We start from the raw sequence: 23104 nt of genomic DNA on the forward strand, positions 1-23104 counted from the left end.
TTTTTCGTTATGTTCATATTAAATGCATTGTAGGGTTTTATTATTTTAAAAGCATGTTGTAGAGACTCCATTTATACAATAAAGAATCATCCTAGCCTATTTTTATAAATCTGTATTAACTTCCAGTGATGCACGCACACACACACACACACACACACACACACACACACACATATGTATGTCTGTGTATTTTTTCATTTTACATTTTTTGGGGGGAACAGATTCCCCATATTGTATTGTTCAGGCCAGAAAGTTAAGAGTGGCTGAATTCTCATGTACCTGATAATATCCGCTTTCATTATCTTAGTCTCACAGAGGAATAAAGGTGTTGCCCACAGTCTGTGAGCCTCTTAAGTCACATTTTCCTTTGCCATTCTTTTCGCATGGTGCCCAAGGACAGTCAAACATCTGCTGCCTCTGGCCTCAGGCCCTGAGTTTAGGGCTAGTTGGCATGGGAATGGGGCAAGCTCAGATACCTTTCAGCTGTAGGGTTGTGTATAAACCTGTGATGCTGTTATAAATGTAGGTTGGGTGCTGCTCAGAGGACTATTGGTGCAAGAGTCAATAGCTGTGTTGCAGTGTCTGCTGCCACTGTGTTTAAGGCGTTGATGGGACCAGGCCTTTTGTTTTGTGGAACAATTAGGCATTCGAGTCCTGCATTCTTCATCTTCCCATATCTTCCTGTTTCTCACCCTGCTTTAGTCATACTTAACATCTCCAGCTGGTTTACTTAGCCCCTCTTCAGGCTTCATGTGCTTTTGTGTCACAAAAGGCTTTACAGTCCAGGTGGTTTTTTGAATTGAGATACTAGCATACATCAGTGGATGCCCCATCCCTGCAGCATGTCTTCACTTGTGTGTACTAGGGCACACTAAACAAGTAAGCAGACACAGGGAGCATTTGTCTGTCATCACTTTCTTTAGTATTTTGTTTGTGGCTCAGCCTGGGCTGAATATAGACAAGGGTTTGAGACCCAGCATTGCCACCTGTGATCAGCTTTTTTGAGCAGCAAAATGATGCTGATGTCTGCATGGTGAGATAGTTGAGCCATAAGTCTCAACACACATGCGATTGTGAACACTACAGTACCTGGTACAGGGTTAGGGCACCTTCGTTCTGTGTTTCCCCTTTGAAGGGACACCTGATGTGGGTGCTGGGAACTGAACTCATGTCCTCTGAGAGAGCAGCAAGTGCTCTTAACCACTGAGCCATCGTTTCAACCTTTGAAGTTGTGGTTCTGCATGATTTTTTTTCTGAAAGTGGAAGCTCTTGTGGGCCCTCTAGTGTTCCATGACCACAACAACTATTCCAGCACCACGAACAGTGCCTGAAGGCTCCCAGCAGGCTTTTGCTGTGTTTGTAGAAATGAGTGGATTCCAGGTCTGCAAAATGAATCATTTCATCTGGTTTATAGGACAAGATGAAGTGTCTGATGTGTTTTAATGACTCAGTGATCTCTGAAGAGTGTTTTTGTTTTCAAAGCAATGTTTGTGTTGCATCATGGGGAATATATATTTATACTGAGCCACACACACTGAGAACAAAGGGTTCTTGACCCTTCAGCCAGTGAGCTAGTGGAGCCTGAGGCTAGAGCGGCCATAGGAAACCTTGAGAAAGAAGCAAAAGCAGCCTTATTCAGGGTCCAACAAAGTTCAGACAAAGTTAGTTGGCTCTTAAAGGGATTTGGTGAATAGAAGTAAACATCCAGAGTGCTTTCCTCCTCATCATCCTTTTTATGTTTTTATTTCCTGATTAAAGTCTCAGTGTCGTTTTTTATTTTCTCACATTTTTGTAGTTCTTAGCAGATTGTGGTTATTTTAGATGTCTGCATATGTAGTTGTCTCTTCCCACACTGGACTCTGTTCCATGAAGGCAGAAGCCATTACCATTCTGTTCTAGGATCTTCACAGACGGCACAGATATATCTAAAGATTTGTTTGCATTGATACTGTATTGCTTTTTTTGTATGGTACTAAAAGTATATAGTTTTCCAATCTGACCTTGGCTTAATCTTGCCTAACTCTTCTGGCCTTGTTTTCAGTACATTGGAGATGACAGTGGTAGCATTGTGTATGTGTTACAGGGTTGTGCGTGGACACGTGATGTACTGCCCAGTTCTTGGCACAGCTCTTGAGTCGTAGTGACGTCGGGGTGTGGAACACCCACAATATTAGGTAGGAGATAGCTTCTGTTGTGCCAGGACAACCCCAGGTAGGTCTTCACTTTACTCTGGAGCTAAGCTGAGTGCTGGACACTGAGCTAGATAGTCAGTCACACAGACCGCGTTCAGTCACTATAGGTGAAGTGTTGCTTTTCGAGGCATGGCTGTCTTGTCCTGTGTGTTTTGCTCGCACTTCTTTTCTTCCTGTTCCCTTCCTTGACACTGAACTTCTTGTGGTAAAATAGAGTATTTTTGTTTTGTCGTATGTTGTGTTGTGTGGTTGTGTGTTATTGGACATGGTACTTTGTTAGAAGTGAATTACTTTAGTTAGATAACTCGCTACTTAAGTCTGCTTGGGTTTTTCATTTGTTTTATGAGCATGTCTCACTAAGTAAGAGTATAGGCTGGCTTCAAACCCTTAGTTCCCCCTACCTCAGCCTCCCAAGTAACTCAGATTACAGGCATGGGCCAGTTGCCTAGCTGAGTCTCTTTCATTCTTCAGTTTTTATTTTTACCTGTGCTTGTGTGAGTTTATGTTGCCTCTGAGGGTGTCTGCAGAGGTCAGAAAAGGGCATTGAATTTCCTGGAGCTGGAGTTACAGTGAGCCACCTAATGTGTGTGCTGGAAACCAAACACGGGTCCTCTCTAAGAGCAGTGTGTTGTCTTAACTGAGACATTTTGCAGTAGAGATGATGAAATCTTCATGGAGTAGAACTCCTGTTTTTATTTTCCTTTTTATTTCATTGTGCCGAATGCGTGTGCATGCTTGCGTGTGAAATCATGTGGAGGCATGTGGAGAAGTTGCTTCTCTCCTTCCACCACGTGGGCCCTGGGAGCAAATTCAGGTTATCAGTCCTGTTGGCCAGCACCTTGACCAGCTGAGCCAACTCACTCACTGGCCCAGTTAGTTTTTGTTTTTGCCTTTTGGCTTTTTGTTTTTTGTTTTTTGTTTTTTGTTTTTTGTTTTTTTTGAGACAGGGTTTTTCTGTGTAGCTGTGGCTGTCCTGGACTCACGTTGAAGACCAGGTTGGCCTTGAACTCACAGAGATCTGCCTGCCTCTGCCTGTCAGAGTGCTGGGATTACAGGCATGCACCACCATGCTTGGCTTAGTTTTTGTTACAATGGTGTGATTTTTATTCCATTTTTGTGGGAGAGGTAGGAAGATGGGAGCTGTGTCTGGCCACCTTTGCTTTTGCCCTAGTTACTTAGAAAGAGCAGTTAGGTGCTTTTATTGGTTATTTCTGCTCAGCCTGTTTGCCAAACCTAGGAACTGGGCCTTTTCATTTTACTTAGGCATTAAATGACTTACACTTGGTTACCCTGCCAGTAAGTATGGAGTGAAGCCTGTGGGGCAGCCTTTGGTGGAGCCCACCACTTGGCAAACTCAAGCATAACCCTGAAAGTCCAGCCCGAGAACCACCCTTTTTGCTCAGAAGTTGTTGAGTACTGTTTGGAGCCATGGCTGTGCTTGCAGTAGCAGTAGGTAGGGTCTATTTCTACAAGAGTGGCTGAAAATCCTGCAAAGGAAAGGAAACATTGGCTGTATTGGTCCTTGGATATATTGGGTGTTACTATTGAGTGAACCCTGATCCGGTGGGAAGACGGAGATAGTGTTTGCTTTTTTGTTTGACCTTGTTTTTGGTTCTTGGTTTTGTGGAGTTTCTTTACAGTGACATAGCTGAAACCTTTATTTTAGAAATACCTACTAAGGCTCTTGGAGGAAAGGAGTTTCTCTTACATAAATGCCATGGTCAAGTATCCTAAATGTGGAGGTAGAAGAAATAGCCAATTGGTATTTTCTCTGCTGAAGTGTTTGGAGAGGACTGTACTCTAGGTCCAACTGTAGATCCACAGCCAAATACCATAGCTGCCTGATCAGAACTTGCCAATAGAGGGGTTCTATTGTTTAAAATGTTTAAACAGTTGTTTTATTGTTTAAAATGTTTTGCTAAATCAAAATATCTAAATAGGCTTTTCATAAAATAGGATGATGTTAGCTGTGACACTCCTGAGGAGTTGTGGTTGTGTAGCTCAGCACACACCACTTTAGTACTTAGATGTGTAGTTGAGAAGCCAGCTGTATTTTCACAACTCTTTGAGTCTGTATCTGTGTCTTATACCTGTAGTCACATGGGAAATAACTCTGAAGGTGTTTTCAATATGTTAGTTCTATACGAACAGTCTTGATTGTGGTGGGATTTTGTGTGCTTCTAGTCTGATGACTACAAGTTTTTACCTTGGTGTACTTTGTCATGGTCTTTGTAGCAGTTTCCTGTGGCTGCTGGAATAGAGTTCATGGTGGCTTAAAGCAAAAGTGGTATGTTGTGGTATCATCAGGCTCAAGCCAAGGGTATGGTGAGGGGCTAGCCTTAGTCTCTCCTCAGTCTCTTGTTGAAGTACGTTTTTATGGCATTAGGAGCTCACTTAGGTGGTTCAGGATTAATCTCATCATTAAGCTCTTTTTTTTAAGGTTAATTTATTATTTATACAGTATCTGTCTGTGTGTACATCTGCACACCAGCAGAGGGCACCAGATTTCGGTACAGATGGTTGTGAGCCATCATGTGGTTGCTGGGAATTGAACTCAGGACCTCTGGAAGAGCAGCTGGTGCTCTTAACCTCTAAGCCATCTCTCCAGCCCCATTATTAAGCTCTAACTTAATTAAATTTAATTATAGCATCCTTAGAGAACCCTTTTTCTGGTAACATTCACAAGTTCCAAAAGGTAGAACCTAACAAACATTACAGCCATTTTCACCCCTCTGCCTTCTTTTGAGTAAATCAGACTAGCCAACTTACCACAATTAGTAGTTTTCAAAATATCCTGAAAAGGTGCTAGGTAATTCTCTGTATAGAGGTATTCTTGGCCTCAGACCTGCTTCCCTTGGGTCTAGTTGAGGGTATGACATCTGAGGGCACCTGGGAGAGCTATTGATAGGCAGAGCAGGTGCATCTGGGCTTAGCTTTGCAGAAGCTAGAAAAGGGAATTGGAAAAGGCAACCTGATGGTGTATGTTTGTATTATCTTGTCTTACAACTATAGAGACCTGCTCTTTGAGTCTTTGACTCTAGGTTCTGGTTATTACTTGTGACAGACAGCTCCACTATAGAGGCATTTGAGTTTAGAGAAAAAGAAATCTCCTGTGCTGTCCTTGTTTTGTCTTCTAACACTCTTATCAAGTTCCCTGGCTTCTCGAATGAGATACTTTCCAACAATGTAGTCAGAGAAGGAAGAGTTGATCATACATTCATAGTTCCTTCCTAGAAAATTGTCAACTGAGCATTTGTCCCATCCAGTTGTCTGAAGTGTTGGGATGAGATGTTGGACACAAATGCTTGTGGTAGCTCACAGGGCTTTTGTGGTCTGCTCAGCTTGCTGTAAGACTCCTTAAAGAGTAGGTATGTGCTGACTGCAGGGGAAATAGCCTGGAATAGCACTGATGAAAGTGGTTGCATACTGCTGTGCACAGTCTGGAGTCTTAGATTAGGAGGGAAAAACTTAACAACCTAGTTGGGCTCAGTGTAACTTTGGGGTTTGAAAATGGAGGGAGTGACACAGATGGTGGTACATCTAGCCTTGTGTGAAGTTCCAGTAGTATCAGTACTACCTTGCAGCGTCCACTGAAGAGTGCCAGTGTTCCCAAGGACTGTGTGCAAGGAAGCACACGGCGAATTATCTACAAGTCATGGACGAGACATGCGGAGTTGGGAGGCTGAACCTGCAGGGTCTAGATGGCTGGCAAATTCCCAGGTCAAAGACCCTGTGGCGGGAAGGAGTGGACTTCTTTATTTTTATTTTTGGTGTGTCTGTAAATTTTATTGTAGAAGCAGGTAGAATGCTGTCACTGACCCCAGGACAAGCAGACTACTGTTCTTACCAAATTGTAGCTGGGTCACTTAAAAAATGTTTTATTTGCTTTTTTGAATAAAGATTTCCAGAATTCTCTAACAAGATAGAGCCTGCTTTTTAATATTTATTTACTTGTTGTGTTTATGGTGTGTATTTGTGTGTATGCATTCCATAATGTTCTCGTGGAAGTCAGAGGACAGCTATGTGTGTCCCACAGATTGATCTCAGGTCATGAAGTGTGGGTGCAAGCTCATCTTTATTTATTGAGCCGTGTCACAGGCCCTGCAATTCACTTTTTAACTTTTATCTTTTTCAACTATTTGGGATTGTGTTCCTGATACTGTGTATTTTCTCCAAGATAAACCACACAGACAAGCCCAGAATGTTAAATTTGTTCAAGAGTTTTTGATAATGTTACAAGACTTAAGTTAAAATTTTTGATAGTCACTCAGAATCATTGTTTTATTTCTATGAAATACCTTTAACTTAAAAAAAATTTTTGTCAAGAGTGTTTTGCCTGCTTGTGTGGCTCAGACAGTATGCCTCATGCCTGTGGAGGCCAGAAGAGGGCATCAGATCCCCGGGAACTGGATTATTGGTTACATTGATTGTGAGCTGCCATTATGGGTGCTAGGAATCAAACCTGGGTCCTCTTAAGAGCAACCAGTCCTTTAACCTCGGAGCCATCTCTCCAGCCCTCTCTGCAGAATTTTAAAAGTTGGTTTGTGTGTAGCATTAAACAAAAAACTTTTCCACATCTCAAAGTTAGAAAACTTTGGAAGCAGAGTCCTCCAGATCAGCCAAGACTGTCAACTCAGGAGACTGACCAGCGCTGTGCTTTCATCCAGAGACTGGGTGGGGAGAGGCCTTTTTTGTTTGGGCAGGTATTTCCTGAGCCAAGTCTGTTTCCTGAGGCAACTATGCTTTCTTCTGAAACTGGTTAAATTATCAAAGTTTTGGTGTTTTTCTGAATATAAGTAAATAGATGCATTATAGGTATTTAAGAAAAATAGTCCCACTTCCCCTAAATGCAGCTCTAGTGTTCTCATGGGAGGGGAGGGCCTTGTGGTAGTGGATGGGTGCTCTTTATCTTAGTGATATGATAATATGATGTGATTGCAAGCTATCATTTTTATTTGAATTTTTTTGGAGGGTGGGATTATTTTGTTCTGTTTTTGAAGTGGAGGTTCTTACTATGTAGTTGGCCTCAAATTCATTGTCTTTTTGTTTAAGCCTCCAAACTAGCCTTTCTCTTAATTCCCTGAATACTTTGTTTCAGCAGTTTTCTAATATGTTTCATACTGGTCCTAAATTGCCCCTGTCTCCTTTCCCCCTACCTTGTGCTTTGTATTAAGACCTGAGAAACCTTACCTATTTTTCCACTTGTTGACCAGTGACTCTCCCTTAGTGTTGGTGAACCAGCCTCTCGGGAATGATGCTGCCATCCTTAGTGCAGTCACTATATGTTTCCTCAGAACCTAGTTGCATCATTTTCAGAGAGTTCAGGGTTACCACTTAGGACTTCATTGTCACCCGTTAGATAAGCATGTCACTCCAATCTAGAGAATTAACTTTTAATACAGTATCCTTGATGTATTCTTTGACAATATCATGCAAAAAAATCATATTCCCCAACTTCTCCATCCCCTCCTTTCAGCATTCCGCAATACATCCTCTTTTCTCTTTTTGTGCCTCCCTATCTTGTAATCCACTGAGTCCAGTTGGTATTGCTTACTGTAATATTGACTGATGCTGCTGTCTTGATCTTGTGCAGGTGAGCACAACTCTAGTGAGTTCATGAGAGGAGCAGCTATGTTATGTGTTGAAGACAGCGTTTCACAGCACTCCTCCCAATCATCCTACTCTTCACATTCCTTCCACCTCCTCCTCCTTGATGTTCTCTGAGCCTTGGAGGTAGGACTATGGTTTGATAGATGGCTCATTTGTGGCTGAACACTCAAGTCACTTATTCTTAGCACTTTGACCAGTTTTGAGTCTCTGCATTAAGAGCTGACCATTGCAGAGAGAAGTTCTCTGCCCAGGGCTGAGTGCAACATTAATCTGTGTATAGATACAAATATTTAGGAGGTAGTTTGACATGTCTATTTATATTTAGCAAGTCAACAGTAGTAGGTTCACCACTACCTTCCCCCACTTTTTCCTTTGAGTCAAGGTCTTATGTGGCCCAGACTGACCTTAAACTTGTTATGTATCTGAGGCTGGTGTTTTAACCACTGATCCTCTTGCCCCTGCACCCAAGTGCAGATATTATAGACATCCATTACCATGTCCACCAGTTGTTAAAAAGTTTAACATGGGCTAGACAGATGGCTCAGCTGTGTAGAGGATTTACTGCTTTTGGGGGGGTATTGGTTTTGAGGGGTATAGGTGTAGTCCTGGCTGTCCTGGAACTCACATCGATCCTCCTGCTTCTGCCTCCTGAGTGCTGGGATTAAAGGTGTATACCACTGCTTTTATAGAGGGCCCTAGGGTTAAGTTCCTTCCCAGCATCCATGTAGCACCTCACAACCTTCATAGCTTCAGGTCGAGGTGATCCAGTACCTTCAGGTAGAATACTCCTGAAACACTTTAAGAGCTATCATGCATTCTAGCTCACAGTTCTGAGCTTGATGGACTTGGGGGTTGCCAAGGGTCATTCTGATGAAAACTGTCCAAGTAGCTCAACAGTAAGGGATAGAACCCTTTACCCTACCTCAGAGATACTTGCTCATTCATGTTCACTCCCTCTCTATTCCCAATTGCTTAGAAACACAAATCAGCCTAGGCATCCACTAACTCATGAATGAATAATGAAAATGTGGTGCGTGCATATAATGGGGTTTTACCCAGCTATAAAGAAATGAAATTATGAAGTTTGTAGATAAATGGATGGAACTAGAAAAAATTATATTGAATGAGGCCTCCTTGTGGTCTCCATGGTTACCAGGCACACACGTGATGTACATAAAGGCAAAATACTCAAATGCTAAAATAAAAATAAGTGGGGCTGGAGAGATATGGCTCATGTTTAATCACTTACTGCTCTTCGAGGGGATCGGTTCCAAGCACTCACATGGTGACTTACATCTCCCTCCTCTCATCTCCAAGGGCTTCTACAGGCGCATGGTGCATGTGCCTACACTCAGGTGTGCACATGCACATGTAAAATCAACAAAAATAAAGAGCAGTATGCGAGCTTAAGCATTGAGCCGTGTAAATCTTTAGCTTTCCAAATAAATTCTTTGTTTTGTTTTGTTTTTCGAGGCAGCGTTTTTCTGTGCAACAACCCTGGCTGTCCTGGAACTCTCCTTGTAGACTGGGCTGGCTGTGAACTCACAGAGATCCCCCCGCCTCTGCCTCCCAAATGCTGGGATTAAAGGTGTGTGCCACCACGTCCAGCCTCCCAAATAAATTTTAAAAATTTAACTCAGATCCTAAGTCATCTCAAATTATTCCTTCTTTTTCTAGCATTTCTCAATCCCTAGCTTTAATTTACATGTATCTTTTCTAGCATTTGAGACTCCTTTCTTTGGTAATCTTCCTCTTTGTCCTGTCATCTTTTTTAGCACATGTTTAGAGACACTCTTTGTAGGATGTTCATTTCTTACAGGGCTCAGTTATCAGTGGCCTGTCCTGACTTGCCTTCTGAATCTCTGCAACCTCTACCCAAGGTGACTCCTTAAAGTACTGTTCCTGGGCTGCTCTTTGTTCCTTCTTCTTGCTCTTTTGTGGGCTGCTTTGTCTTCATCTTGACTTGTCTTCTCAGCTCGTGGATCTACTTCATCCACACTCAGGCCTAAATACATTTGAATATGTGGCTTGAAATACCGTCAGCACCATGACACCAGATGGTATCCCTGGCCTGTTTCTCAGCCCCGTGTCAGTTAGTTTACTCCACTTGGGCATACTACCCTCCAGTGGGCGAGGAAATGACCAAAGCCTGAGAGTCTTGTAGTCTTTGTCAGCTGCCTCAGGATTCTTCCAACAGACTTACGAATCCTCATTGTTTCACCTCCACATTTAGTCTCACAGTAAGTGCTTTCCAAGAAAACATCAAGACTCTGAAGCTAGCCATTTCTTGCTACCTATGAATGCCAGTGTTGCGTCTCTGCTTTCAATTTGTGAGCTCTTCACAACAGTGACCTGCTAGTATGGTCCTTTAAAATTGAGGTGATGCTTCCTGTGTTTCTGAAAGAATAATGCTGCCTCCTAAAACCTACTTTCTGTTGCCTGTCCTTTCAACCTCTCTGCCCTGCCTTTCCCCTCTACTCTTTGTTTGCCCCAGCCACACTAGGCTGTGAGAGTATTTCTGTTGTAGGCTGGTGTTTGCCTTCTCTGTGCCTAGAACACTTTTGATTACAGCTAGCTTCCTTCCTCTCTTCCCTCAGCTTTCTTAGAAAAAAGTCATCACACCTGCTTGACCAGAAACGCTCCTGCTTGTACTGCTTTCTTTTCTCCAAGGTGCTGACATCCTGTTTTTGTTTTTAATTTTTATTTTATGTGCATTGGTGTTTAGCCTGCATGCATGTCTGTGTGAAGGTGCCAAATCACTTAGAACTGTAGTTACAGACAGTTGAGAGTTGCCATATTGGTACTGGGACTTGAACTGGGGTCCTCTGGAAGAGCAGCCAGTGCTGTTAACCGCTGAGCCACCTTTCTAGTTAGCCCCTTATTTTTGTTGTTAAGAGACAGGGTTTCTTTGTGTAGTTTTGGTTGTCCTGGACTCACTTTGTAGACCAGGCTGGCCTGGAACTCAAAGAGATCCGCCTGCCTCTGCCTCCCAAGTGCTGGGATTAAAAATGTAAACCACTACTGCTTGCTGCTGGCATTTTTTTTTTTAAACAGTGCTGTTATGAATACCAGTATACAGGTATCTGTGTAGTTCCTGCTTTAAGTTAAAGATTTATTTATGTGTATTTATGTTAATACATGCAAGTCTGTGCCTGAGGACATTATAGAAGAGGGTGTTGTTGCCCATTGGAACTTGTTACAGAATTCTGAGCCACCATGTGGGTGCTGGGAGCTGAACCTGAGTCCTCTGCAAGAGCAACAAGTACTCTTAACTACTGAGCTGTTTCTCCAGCCTTTTAGCTGGGTTTTTTGGATTTTGTTTTTCAAATTTATTAATGTGTATGTGTCATGGTGCACATGTGGGTCCTGCCTTTATGTGCACATGTCTGCTTTTATGTGGGTCCTGGGGATGAATCTCAAATTGCCACGCTTATGAGGAAAACCCTCTTCTCACTGAGCCATCTCAGTTTGCTTTGCTTAGTAATTTATCCTTTCCTGGTTAGTTTTTCCTACAGGTGGGCTGGGGAGATGGACCAGGTGGTAAAATGCCTGCCATGCAAACATGAGGGGCTGAGCTCAGACCACAAACACTGAAGCCAAATAAAAGCTGGAGTTAGCAGTAATATGAAATTAGATAGCAAACCATCACTCCTTTAATTCTAGCTCTGGGAAGGCAGAGGCAGGAAATCTGTGTGAGTTTGAGGCCAGCCTTGTCTACACAGTAAGCTCCTATTCAAAGTCCTTTAATTCCAACAAAGAGTCCCATTCGGGAGCCTTTGCTAAGCTATAAATGGAGCATTTGTTGGTGATACTGTGTGACTGACAAAAACACCTCCTACACCTGGACCTGTTCAGACAGCAGCATCAGTTGATCACATTGTAGCAGCCCTGTTGTAGTTTTTCTTTGGTTGTTAACCTACTTTCAGTTATGGTGAGAGGAACTTGTAGTGACTGAAGCACCATTGCTGGGATGATTTGCTGGTGAGATGTTCCTAAAGTTGGGAAAAGATGTTCTTAGTAGAATTCTTGTAGGCTAAACTTCTCTTCAGTGAATTTTCTTAGAAAATTGGTCATCTTTATCCTGGCAGCCAGTACAGTGAAGAAATGAGTAGAGCAGTTGTTCCCACACTAACCTGTGTACCACAGAGGTCTTGTTACCATTGGGCTTCTGAGTTGGAATTTCAAGATTCTGCATAGAGCAGTTGCTGCCTTATCCAGACCCAAGATCTGACCCAGCACCTAGGTCAGTCAGCTCACAAGTCTAACTCCAGCTCCAAGGGGTCTCATGCTCCCTTCTGGCCTCTGTGGGTCCTTGGACACACATCACAAAAAGTAAGTTTTTAAAGCCATGTCTATTAGTCCTGTTTTGCCGAGTTACACACTTAGCACTCCTAAAAACACATAAGTGGTGTGTCACATGGGCCTTTCTTGGGTATTTCCAGAAGGACCAAAAGTGCTTTAGGTTCTCTTTGTCTTTTTTTCCTAGAGAACTAAAATAAAAGAACCGCTAATCAGGGGCTTGAAGAGATGGGTCAGTGGGTAAGAGCACTGGCTGCTCTTCCAGAAGACCCAGGTTCAATTCCCAGCCAGGGGATCTGGCACTCTCACACAGACACACATGCAGGCAATGCACATGAAATAAAAATATATTTAAACTAAGCACTGGACTCTCTTAACAGACTCTGAGGGAGCTCAAGAGGTCCCTCTGTATGTTATCCCAGCTCAGGGGCGGAGACAAGAAAACTGGCTTCTGGGCTGGAGAGATGGCTCACTGATTAAGTACACTGGCTGCTCTTGCAGAGGACCAGGGTTCAATTCCCAGCACTCACATGGTAGCTCATAGCTGTCCATTCCCAGGGATCCAACACCTTCTTCTGCCTATTTGGGCATCAGGCATTCATGTGGTGCACATACACCCATACTCAGAAATAAAAATAAGTACTTTTTAATTAGTTCTTTAATTTAAAAATTTTGTTTGGGAGGGGAAGTGGACGTATGGAATTGCGCTCATGTGGAGGTGAAAGATCATCTTGCAGGAGTTGGTTCTCTCCTTTCACTGTATGGGTTCCGGGGATCAAACAAGTTGGCAGCCTTAGTGATAAGCAATTTTACCTACAGAGCCATCTTGTTGCTCTTCTAGAGGATCTGAGTTTGGTTTCCAGCATTTAGAATTGTTTGTGAACTCCGGCTTCAGAGTATCAACATCTTCTAAGGGACTATATACACATGACATATAGTAATGTAATTCTTTCCAAGCTTAAACATTGAGGTCTTTAGGCAAAATTCAGGGCTGAAGAGATAGTTTAGTGCTCTTGCAGAGGAACTGAGTTCAATTCCCAGCACCAACATCAGGCAGCTCATAATCTATAATTCCATCTTCTGAGATCCTACACCTCTGGCCTCCAAGGGCACCAGAACCTGTGCATACCCCCACACAGAGACACATACTTAAAAATAATAAATCTTAAAAAATAAAAAGGTTTCCGGTGCAGTGGCATACACCTGTGATCCCAGCACTCTGGGAGGCAGAGACAGGTGGATTGCTGTGAGTTCAAGGAGAGCCTGGTTTACAAAGCAAGTCCAGGACAGCTGAGGCTACACAGAAAAACCCTGTCTTGATAAACGAACAAATAAATAAGGTCTTTAAACAAAATTTACTATTTGGATAATATTTAGCTTATGTCTGATGTAGCTTTACATAGCCCATTATGTAGTTTAAGTAGGAGCTTTCTCTGAGTTTATTGATTTTTATAAGAACTGAAAAACAGGCACAATAAAAGTTAAACAGTAGCTGAATTTAAATAGAAACAGACCCAGAGTGGAAATACCTCAGAGATAGTTGCCTGGACATCAGCCAGGCACCATTTACCTTTCAGCTGAACCTGCCTTCTTTCCTTTTTCTTTTTCTTTCTTTCTTTCTCTTTCTTTCTTTTTTTCTTTCTTTCTTTCTTTCTTTCTTTCTTTCCTTTTCTTTTTTTTTTTTTTTTTAAGCCTCTGTGAAGTCATACAAAGAAATCTGAGGGCACATAGAAATTGATGTTTTTAGACTGGAGAGATGGTTCAGAGGTCAAGAGCACTGGTTGCTCTTCCAGAGGTCCTGATTCAATTCTCAGCAACCACATGATAGCTCACAACCATCTATAATGAGATCTGGTGCCCTCTTCTGGCCTTGCAGGCATACATGCAGGCAGAAAACTGTATACATAATAAATAAATATATCTTTAAAAAAATGGATGTTTGTTTATATCATTAAAGGTAGCATTCATTGGAGGCATTCAGAATTTATCATGAAGCTAGGGTTGTGATTTAGTGATAGAATACATGTTTAGCCTGTGTGAGACACTGGCTTCAGTGCCCACTGCTCTCAATAATGGTTATCGCTTGTTTTCTATGCCTTTGTGAAGAGGAAGTCCCAATGTGTCTTGTCAGGAGAGCCAAGACTGGAAGCACTGAATTGAACTGTTCCTCAGCAAGCTCGCTGGAGCATTTCATCTGTGTGCTGATGGAGTTGCGCTAGTGCTGCAGACTCCCTTCAGTTCTGAGGTTCTTCAGTTCAGCACGTTCTCATTTTGTGTTCTTTAGTCTGACTTGGATAAGAGTGTAAGTCCTCAGTGAGGAGCATTGTCACTCATTCCATTAGCAGCAGCAAATGTAACTCATCAGACCTTCAAAACAAAAAAAAATCTCTGTCCCTGAATCCAGCTCATTAAGGTTCAGATAGTGGAGAAAACTATATACATATTGTTTCCCTCAGTGTTCTTGCCATTGTGAGGGACAGTAAGACACCTTTCCAAATGGGTATGGCTGGGTGGTTGGTGGCTGGTTTTGGTTTTTTGAGACAGGGTTTCTTTGTGTAGCCCTGTTTGTCCTGGACTCTTTTTTTATAGACCAGGCTGGCCTTAAACTCATAGAGATCTCCCTCCCCCGCCTCTGCCTTCCTAAGTGCTGGGATTACAGGTGTGTGCCGCCATGTACGCCCAGCATGGGTGTAACTGATAATTGAATGTGAGTTCTTAAATGCCATCAAATGGCAGAAAGATAAGAAATTCAAATCATGAGTCTTGAAGTTAGAGGACAGTTGGAGAGCTGGTTCTTTCCTTTCAACCTGTGGGGTCTGAGAATCAAACTCAGACATCAGGCTTGGTGCCTGTCAGTTTCTTACACTGTAAGTAAAAAATTCCTAGGTTACAGCAGTACCTTCCAGGGCTGGATAGAACTTCACCTAGATGACTTCCTAAGCTTTCCTGTGGTCAAAGGAGGTAATTCCCATGCACTTCACCAACAGTTCATGGAGCGTTACCGCAATCTATCGGTGGATTCTTGAGCTGTGCTCAGGCAGAGCTGGTCTCAGCTCTTGTACCTGGGAAGAGAATGTTAACGGAGCTAGAGGCCCATGGTGGGAAGTTTGGGGCACTCCAGTCCTGAGACTGTCATGTGGTGGATGGGAGGTAAGAGTGGTCTGTGTGTCTTTTTATAGTCTGCTGACACGGTCTTCAATATATTTACCTTGTTTTGTTTTTCATGTTTTGTCTCTGTTAGGAGAGAACGTTGAAATTATTCTCTAAGCTATCTGAAGAGAGTGACTAAATGCTCCTGGGTCAGGCTGTCTGTGGGTATGAAGTGGTTGGGAGACTCCAAGAACATGGTGGTGAATGGCAGGAGAAATGGAGGCAAGTTGTCTAATGGCCACCAGCAGAATCAATCAAAACTGCAGCTCTCGGGCAAGGACACCCTGAAGACCGGCAGGAACGCCGCTGAGAGGCGGTCCAACAGATGTATGTACACGCTTCATCTCACTGTTCTGATTGTGGTGCCGCCGTGTCCCCGGCCGCTTCATCTTGCCATAGTACTTTCCTCTGTCCCACGGCAGTAGAGCCTTTTCATTCTCAAAATTTCATTTTGATTTTTTTCTTCCTTTTTTTTTTTTTTTGTCTTTGGGGGTGGGGCATGTCCCATTATCTTGGCCAAGTTCAACCTGAACTTCTCCTGGGCTCAAGTGATCCTCCTGCTTCAGCCTTCTAAGTAGCTGGGACTACAGACACTAGCAGTTTTGATTATCATGTAAAATGTAGAACTTAAGTTTCATGCTCTATGTAATCTTTATATGCTTTTTAACTCATAACTTGTAGAAAGTTGGTTTGCTCTGAAGTTCTTTAAAATGATACTGCTGAATTTTTTTATATTTAAGTATGAACAAATGCCTTGCTGTAACTTCCATAAATGTGTCACGGAGCAAGCTGAACCATGCAGTCACTTGTTTTGCATGAAGAGTAGATGGAAAAGCGATGATTCTTAGGACACCCTCACAGTCCTTGCCATCTCTTCAGACTGCGTGGACTACTGAGTGATAGGGAAACCCTACAATGAGAAAAGTTACTTCCTACCTCTGTGGCTCTTGGTGGAGATGAGGCAACTTTTTTTGAGAGTTGAGGAAATTGTAGGATTGGTTCCTGTTTCCTGTCTCCCCTCCACAATAAAAAGCTCTAGAACAAGCCTATGCCTGAATAGACAGTTACAGGAATATTAACCAGAAGTGTCCACTCATGTTATGGATGACTATCTCAGTTTCTGCTTTTCCTAACATTAGTCAGCTACTACGGAAGTTACTCAATTGTGTTGGATCTGGCTCATTTTTTTTCTTAGCTGTAGGGGTTGGTGCTGTTCATTGGGCTCAGGTGCCTTTACTCTTTCTAGATCAGTTCAGATAAGTGTTTCTTTTGAAAATTGGATATAAGTCCGGCTTGAAATTAAGAATGTGTGGGCTGGAGAGTTGGCTCAGAGGTTAAGAACACTGGCTGTTCTTCCAGAGGTCCCGAGTTCAATTCCCAGCAACCACGTGGTGATATATAACCATCTATAGTGAGATCTGGTGCCCTCTCCTGATGCACAGGCACACATGCAGACAGAATGCTGTATAAATTAATAAATATTAAAAAGAAATTAAGAACGTGAGGGAGCCCAACACTAGCTGGCTCTTGTCTGCATCAACACCAGACCCACCAAGGCTGCTGTCAGTGTGGCATGAGAACTCTGCCTTCACAGTGGCGTTGTGGCAGTCAGAAAACCAGACATTTCTGAAGCTTTTAGCTAAAGCTGCTGACCACCTTGCACACAATGTAAAGGGTTCTAGTTTAAGTTAGATTATGGGAGATACGGGAGGTGGTGAAGACAGCATCATGCTGATTGTTGTTGGGAAGACTGAATGACGTAGGAAGAGCCAGTGACAGAGGAGAAGGAGTCTAAAGTGCTCCATGTTGAAGCAGATGGTCAGCATCAAAACCAGGGCCCAGAACATACAAGTTATCTGCTGACAACACTGGAGAGAAAGTGGACAGAACAGCAGGAAATTAGGTACTACAGCAATCCACTTTCAGTAATGGGCAAACAACAGGCCAGAGGTGAACAGGAAAAGGGTAGACTTTTAAAGCCCTTTAAATCAATTAGACCAAGCAGGTATCAGTAGAACATTCCATTTACCAACAGCATTATATTTATTATTCTCAAGTATACATGGAATTTTCTCCAAAATACATCGTGTGCCAGGCCATTTAACAAATCTAAGCAAACTTAAAGATTGAAGTCATACAAATTTCTACTGTAGAGTGAAAATTAGAGTCAATACAGCTGGCCATGTTGGTGTATACCTTTGATCTCAGCACTTGGGAAGCAGAGGAAGGTGGATCTCTGTGAGTTCGAGACCAGCCTGGTCTACAGAGGGAGTGCCAGTACAGCCAAGGCTACACAGAGAAACCCTGTCTCAAAAAAAAAAAAAAAAAATTTAAACAAATAAATAAATAGAATCAATACAAATTTTACTAGTACACACTCATGAATGACTGTTGATTCAGAGGAGAAATCAAAAGGGAAACCAGTTTGAGCATGGGGACACATACCTTAATCCCAGCAGTTGAGAGGCAGAGGAAGTTGGAGCTCTTGAGAGTTCAAGGCCAGCCTGGGAGAAATAAACCCAAATAAACTTGTAACAAGTAGTCATTTAAAATCAGCAGAACCTACCCACAAAGAAAATGTCAAGTACAGAAAGAAAAGTACAGACTGATACTGCTTCTGAATATGAACAGATCTGTGCTTCACAAAATACTAGCATATCAGTGTGAGCATGGAGACCAGCTGGAATAGCGTTTACCTAGCATTCCATCTCCAAGGTCTTGGGGGTGGTTTGTTCCATAGCACTGAAGTAAATAAACGTGTGTGTGTGTGTGTGTGTGTGTGTGTGTGTGTCTAGAGGTTGCTATCGTGTCTTCCACTGTTAATGTAAGCTTTTGGAGACAGAGTATCTTTGCTGACCTGGAGCTTGTGTTATTGGGGAGGCCGACTGGCCAGCAGGCCTCTGGGGTCCGCCTGTCCCTGTCCCCGTCTCCCTCTGTGCTGGACCCCAGGCACACAGCACACCATTATGAGCATCTTTTACATAGGTGCAGAGGACCCAGACACCCAGTTCTCATGCTTGTGTAGCAAGCACTTCACTCTAAGCCACTTCCTCAGACCGTACTTGTATCTATTTTATGTTTGAGATGTGTATGCATGTGAGTACATGTATAGAGGCCAGAAGTCTTTTCTACCATTAAATTTAATGTTTATTTAGTGTATGTGTTGGTGTACATATGTGCAATGTCATGCATGTGTAACATTGTGAATATACACATCAGAAGGCAAGTTGGAGAGGTCATTTCTTTTCAGAATACAGATTCAGAGAATTGAACTCTTTTTAACCTGTCAGGCTTGCTGGCAAGGACCGTCTTATTGTGAGACCTGTCTGACTGAACCTGGAGCTTATGCATTTGGCTACACTGGCTGCTCAAAGAGCTTCAAGGACCCTTTTTTCTCCCCTCATGGCTCTTCTGTGGGTGCTAGAGATCTGAATTTAGGTCCTTATGCTTGCCCAGCAGCCACTTTTTTTACCAAGCCATCTCTCTGGCCCCTCAAAGTTAATCTTTTAATGATCCATCTAGAAATGAAGTTAATGGTGGCACTTGCCTATAATTCCAGCCCTGGGAGATGGAGGTAAGATTGTAGCTCAAGGTCATCCTCAGCACCTAACGACTTTGAGGCCATCCAAGACTACATGAGACCTGTCTCAACAAAACAAGACAGTGAGCCTTTTTTATCTTTATGTTCTACACTCACACACCCAGGGAGTCACTCATGATGAGCACGGTAGATATATTGTTATCTTACTCTGAACAGCAGCTGCAGAGTAAATTTAGAAACCGTTTCAGTTTATCAAAAATGAAATGTAGGGCTAGAAAAAAAGCTCAGCAGTTAAAAATGCTCACTCTGCTTTCAGAGAACCTAAGCTTAGGTTCTAACACCCTCTGTGGCTTTGGCAGGTTGCCACATGCACGTATAGCGCACATAAACTCATACAGGCACGCAAACATGTATGAAGCACATATTCAGGCATAGTGGTCCCTTTAGTCTTAGCACCTGGTAGGTGGGGCTGAAGAATGGCCTAAACTTTAGGCCAGCCTGCAATTTATATATATGTAAAAACAGCAAGATTCTGTCTAGAAGAGAAAACAAACAAAAACATAAAGAGATAGTTAGAAAATATCTCAGCATTCCAGAGGCTGAGGCAAGAGTTCTAAGAGTACTAAGAGTTCAGGACCAGCCAATACTACATGGCAAGAACCTACATGGCAAGAAATAGGTGGAATAACATGCTGCTTGTTCATTGAGTAGACAACAGATGGCAGTATTCTTCAAATGATCTGTCACAATCCCAACTGGCATATTAGAAAAAGATGACAAATCCTAAAACACAGGAATTCAAGGAACCCAGAATAGTAAACAATGTTCAGGATTGTAGGAAATAAAGTTAGGAAACTGATTCTTCTGTTTCAAAACTTCTTAACTGCTTGTAGCAGTGAGCACAAGAATGACCCAGTGTGTCTGTAGTCCTGGAATAAATTTGAGAACCAGAATAAACTGCACAGGTTTGATCTGTTGACAAGGGTAGAACTGAAGCTCCTGGCTTTTAGATAAGTGCTTCCCCATGTTTTTTGTTTGTTTTTAAGTGTGCCAGGAAAAATACAACGAAGGAGATTCAGATCTCTGTATCCAGACTGAAGTGAACCTGGCACACCATGTGTGTGAAACATTAATCCCAGAAGCAAACACAAGCAATCTTTTCCTGACTTCACATTAGGCAATGTTCTTTTTTAATAGGACATTAATAAAAAAAACACAAGGAGCAAGAAAAAATTCAAATTCACAAACCATGGTGTTAAAGGAAATCATTAAAAAGTAAAAAGACAACCACAGAGTGGGGGAACTAGTCATATGTCTACAAAGGGCTAGCTCTGGAATATACAAAGATCTCTCGAAAGGCAAAGTAAAAGACAAAACCAATTTTAAAATGGATTAAGGGTCTGAGTAGACATATTGCTCCAGGAATACACAAGCAGCCAATAGCATATTTATTTAGTCAGCACAAAATACGAATCAACTCTGAAGTGCCACTTTACTGCCACATGGACAGCTAGAATCAAGATGACAAGCAGTAACTGCTGTTGACAAGGAGTTGGCTCGTATTCCCCAACTCTGGTGGATATGAGACCCCCTACTGGGAAGACTCTGGATACACAAAATCATTTTACAGAGGTTTGTGACAACATTATCCATAGTAGCTCCCAAATGAAAACAGCCCAGGTATGTCTACTAGCTGCAGTAGAGTATTCTTTAGCCATGAGGGCAGAAGTACTGCTTTAATAGTGTAACATGGTTAACTGTGCCAACTGGAATAAACCACTCGCAGAGAGTCACACATACTATTATTCCACCATGTGAAGTCTTCAGAACAGGCAAATTGAAAGAGACAAAGTAGGTTAGTGGTTGCCTGAAAAGTTGAGGACAGTAAGGCTTCTTTTGGGTCCGTATAGGACTGGGCTGGTGTTGGGGGGCCAATTCTGTGAATCTGTTAACCATTGCATTGTCCATTTCATCTGGTTGAATTTATATTTCGACACAACTTAGAAAATACAGCAGGTGAAGGACTAAGGATATGTATAACTCAGTGATTATCTTGCATGAGGCCCTAGATTTGACCCAGGCAACAATTCAGTTAGCTTTTTGTTGTTTTCGTTTTTATGTGTTTGGGTATTTTGCTTCCTCTGTATACATGTTCGGTACCTTCAGAAGTCAGACCCCCCCATCAGATTGTGATAGAGCACGCCTTTAATCCCAGAATTTGGGAGTCAGAGGTAGGTGGATCTCTTGAGTTTGAGGACAGCCTAGACTACAGAATGAGTTCCAGGACAGCCAGGGATACATAGAAAAGCTCTGTCTCAGAAATCCGATTAAAAACAAAATAAAACAACAACAGAGAAAGTCAGATCCAGTGGAACTGGAGTTACAGACAGTTGTGAGCTGCCATGTGGATACTGGGAATTGAACCCTGGTCCTCTGAAAGAGCAGCCAGCGCTCTTAATGTTTGAACAATCTCTCCAGTCCCTTAGATAACTTTTCATGTGACTATATGCAAATATTTTGATCATACCTACCTTTTTGGCAAGGACCCATGTATGTTATTTTGTGAAAGAAAGGATGAAAAGGTTAATCCTCATAGCATTTTATTCTCCATGTGCCGATTTGGAGAGCCTAAATTTACACTGCCATCAGCACTTTGTAAATTATGTGCTAATTCCAGGAGCAGGCTGAACAGTGTACCCATCAGCCCTCACCAGCACTGATGAAGCTTTGTTCCTCTGCATGCCTTCTCTACATTGCTTCTCCTCAGTGAAACCCAGCCACTATGTTATCCATTCAGTTCACTCAATGTTCTCTCAAACAGAAGTTGAATAGAAATAAGCCTCTCATTTTCATTCCCCGCTTCTGTATAACTCTAATCCCAGGCAAGTTTTTTAAACTTCTGGTCACCCATAACTTCAGTTACCTGTAAAGAAGATATTGATCATTCAGCTGCCCAAAAGCAGAAAGCCCAACTTAATTCTTTCCAACCCTTTGGTTCCTGGGATCCACACTCCCCTGCCAGACCCTGTTAGGAAACCTGATGACATTGTCAATTGCCCACGTTCTCTCAGTGGTTAGATTTACTGCATCTGGTTTTCTTTTTGTTTTGCATAAGGGATACTGATTTCTTAATCAGTAATAGTGATTGACGTAACTACAGCTGATGATGTCAGTTTGCCTTCAGTGGGTATTTTTAAGGAAATTGAGTAGTTTTCACCAAGTTACAATTCTTTCTTTTGCTTTTCCTAGGTCATGGTAATACGGGATTTGAAGGGCAGAGTCGCTATGTGCCGTCCTCTGGAATGTCCGCCAAGGAGCTCTGTGAGAATGACGACTTAGCAACCAGTTTGGTTCTTGATCCCTATTTAGGTTTTCAGACACACAAAATGAATACTAGGTAATTTGATTCTTTCGCCTACGTAGAGCCAGTGATGGTGTCAAACTTAGTAAACAGGCGATGAATCCTACATTCAGAATTATAAATGACAGGGAAGTTCTTTAATACAGAACAGTTTTCTGTGAGCCAAGAGAAGCAAGCAGAATCTGGAAAGGAAGTCACCGTTCTGTTATGCACTGGTGGGTCAGTTCTTTTCCCTGGCTTCATCATGGAGTCTTCCTTTTTCAGATAATGACTGCTGGGATTTTGCCTTTTTTTTTGGGTAACTTTTGCAACTCAGCAGTTATTGCTTGCATCTTCCATATGTAAGTAGGAACCTGTTTAGAGTCTAAGATGCCCTGTCAGTCAGAAACTACTCCAACAGTCTTGGAGTACCTCTGTCTTTAATATCTGGAGTTGTGGGTGGAGTCCCGTGCGTGTGCGCGTGCATGGGGGGGTGGGATTGGGGGAGATCCTCGTCTTCTGAGTGCTGGGACTGCAGGCATAGACTGCCATGCCCAGTTCTGCTTCTTTGACTCAAATCGGAGGTCTTTGGCTCCTTACTCTGGTTCTCTTGAGAACCATCTCTTCCTTGGAAAAGACACTAAGATCATCTTACAATTCTGTCTGCTTCTGTGGCAAAGGGTTTTGGATCTGATGGAAATGGTTCCACTAGGGATTTAGAAATGAGTTGCATTCTGGGCCCATTCCTTCTCATTTCTATCACACACAAGATTCCTGTAGCCCTATGTCCATCACCGTTAAGGAAGATTGGAAAAACAGGTTTAATAAGCTGTGATTGTCAGGGGAGGCAGAAACTGGAAGCCTTTCATAGACTTTTCCCTTTGATATTGTTTTTTTTCTTTTTGGTTTTTCAAGACAATTTCTCTGTATATCCTTGGCGGTGCTAGACTCACTGTGTAGACCAGGCTGGCC

At 42.5% G+C, this 23104-nt stretch overlaps 1 protein-coding gene across 4 annotated transcripts in view; it reads left to right on the forward strand.

Moving 5' to 3' along the window:
• Positions 1 to 23104, forward strand: part of Kmt5b (lysine methyltransferase 5B) — a 53291-nt gene that overhangs the window by 4903 nt on the left and 25284 nt on the right. For all 4 annotated transcript variants that reach the window (XM_060383461.1, XM_021634373.2, XM_021634380.2 and 1 more), the window contains exons 2-3: positions 15343 to 15578; positions 22042 to 22189. In XM_060383461.1, coding sequence (XP_060239444.1) covers positions 15419 to 15578; positions 22042 to 22189 — 308 coding nt within the window. In that variant the 5' untranslated portion in view covers positions 15343 to 15418. The remainder of the gene's footprint in view (positions 1 to 15342; positions 15579 to 22041; positions 22190 to 23104) is intronic.

This window comes from Meriones unguiculatus, chromosome 1, assembly GCF_030254825.1.
Source record: "Meriones unguiculatus strain TT.TT164.6M chromosome 1, Bangor_MerUng_6.1, whole genome shotgun sequence".
Lineage (NCBI taxonomy): Eukaryota > Metazoa > Chordata > Mammalia > Rodentia > Muridae > Meriones > Meriones unguiculatus.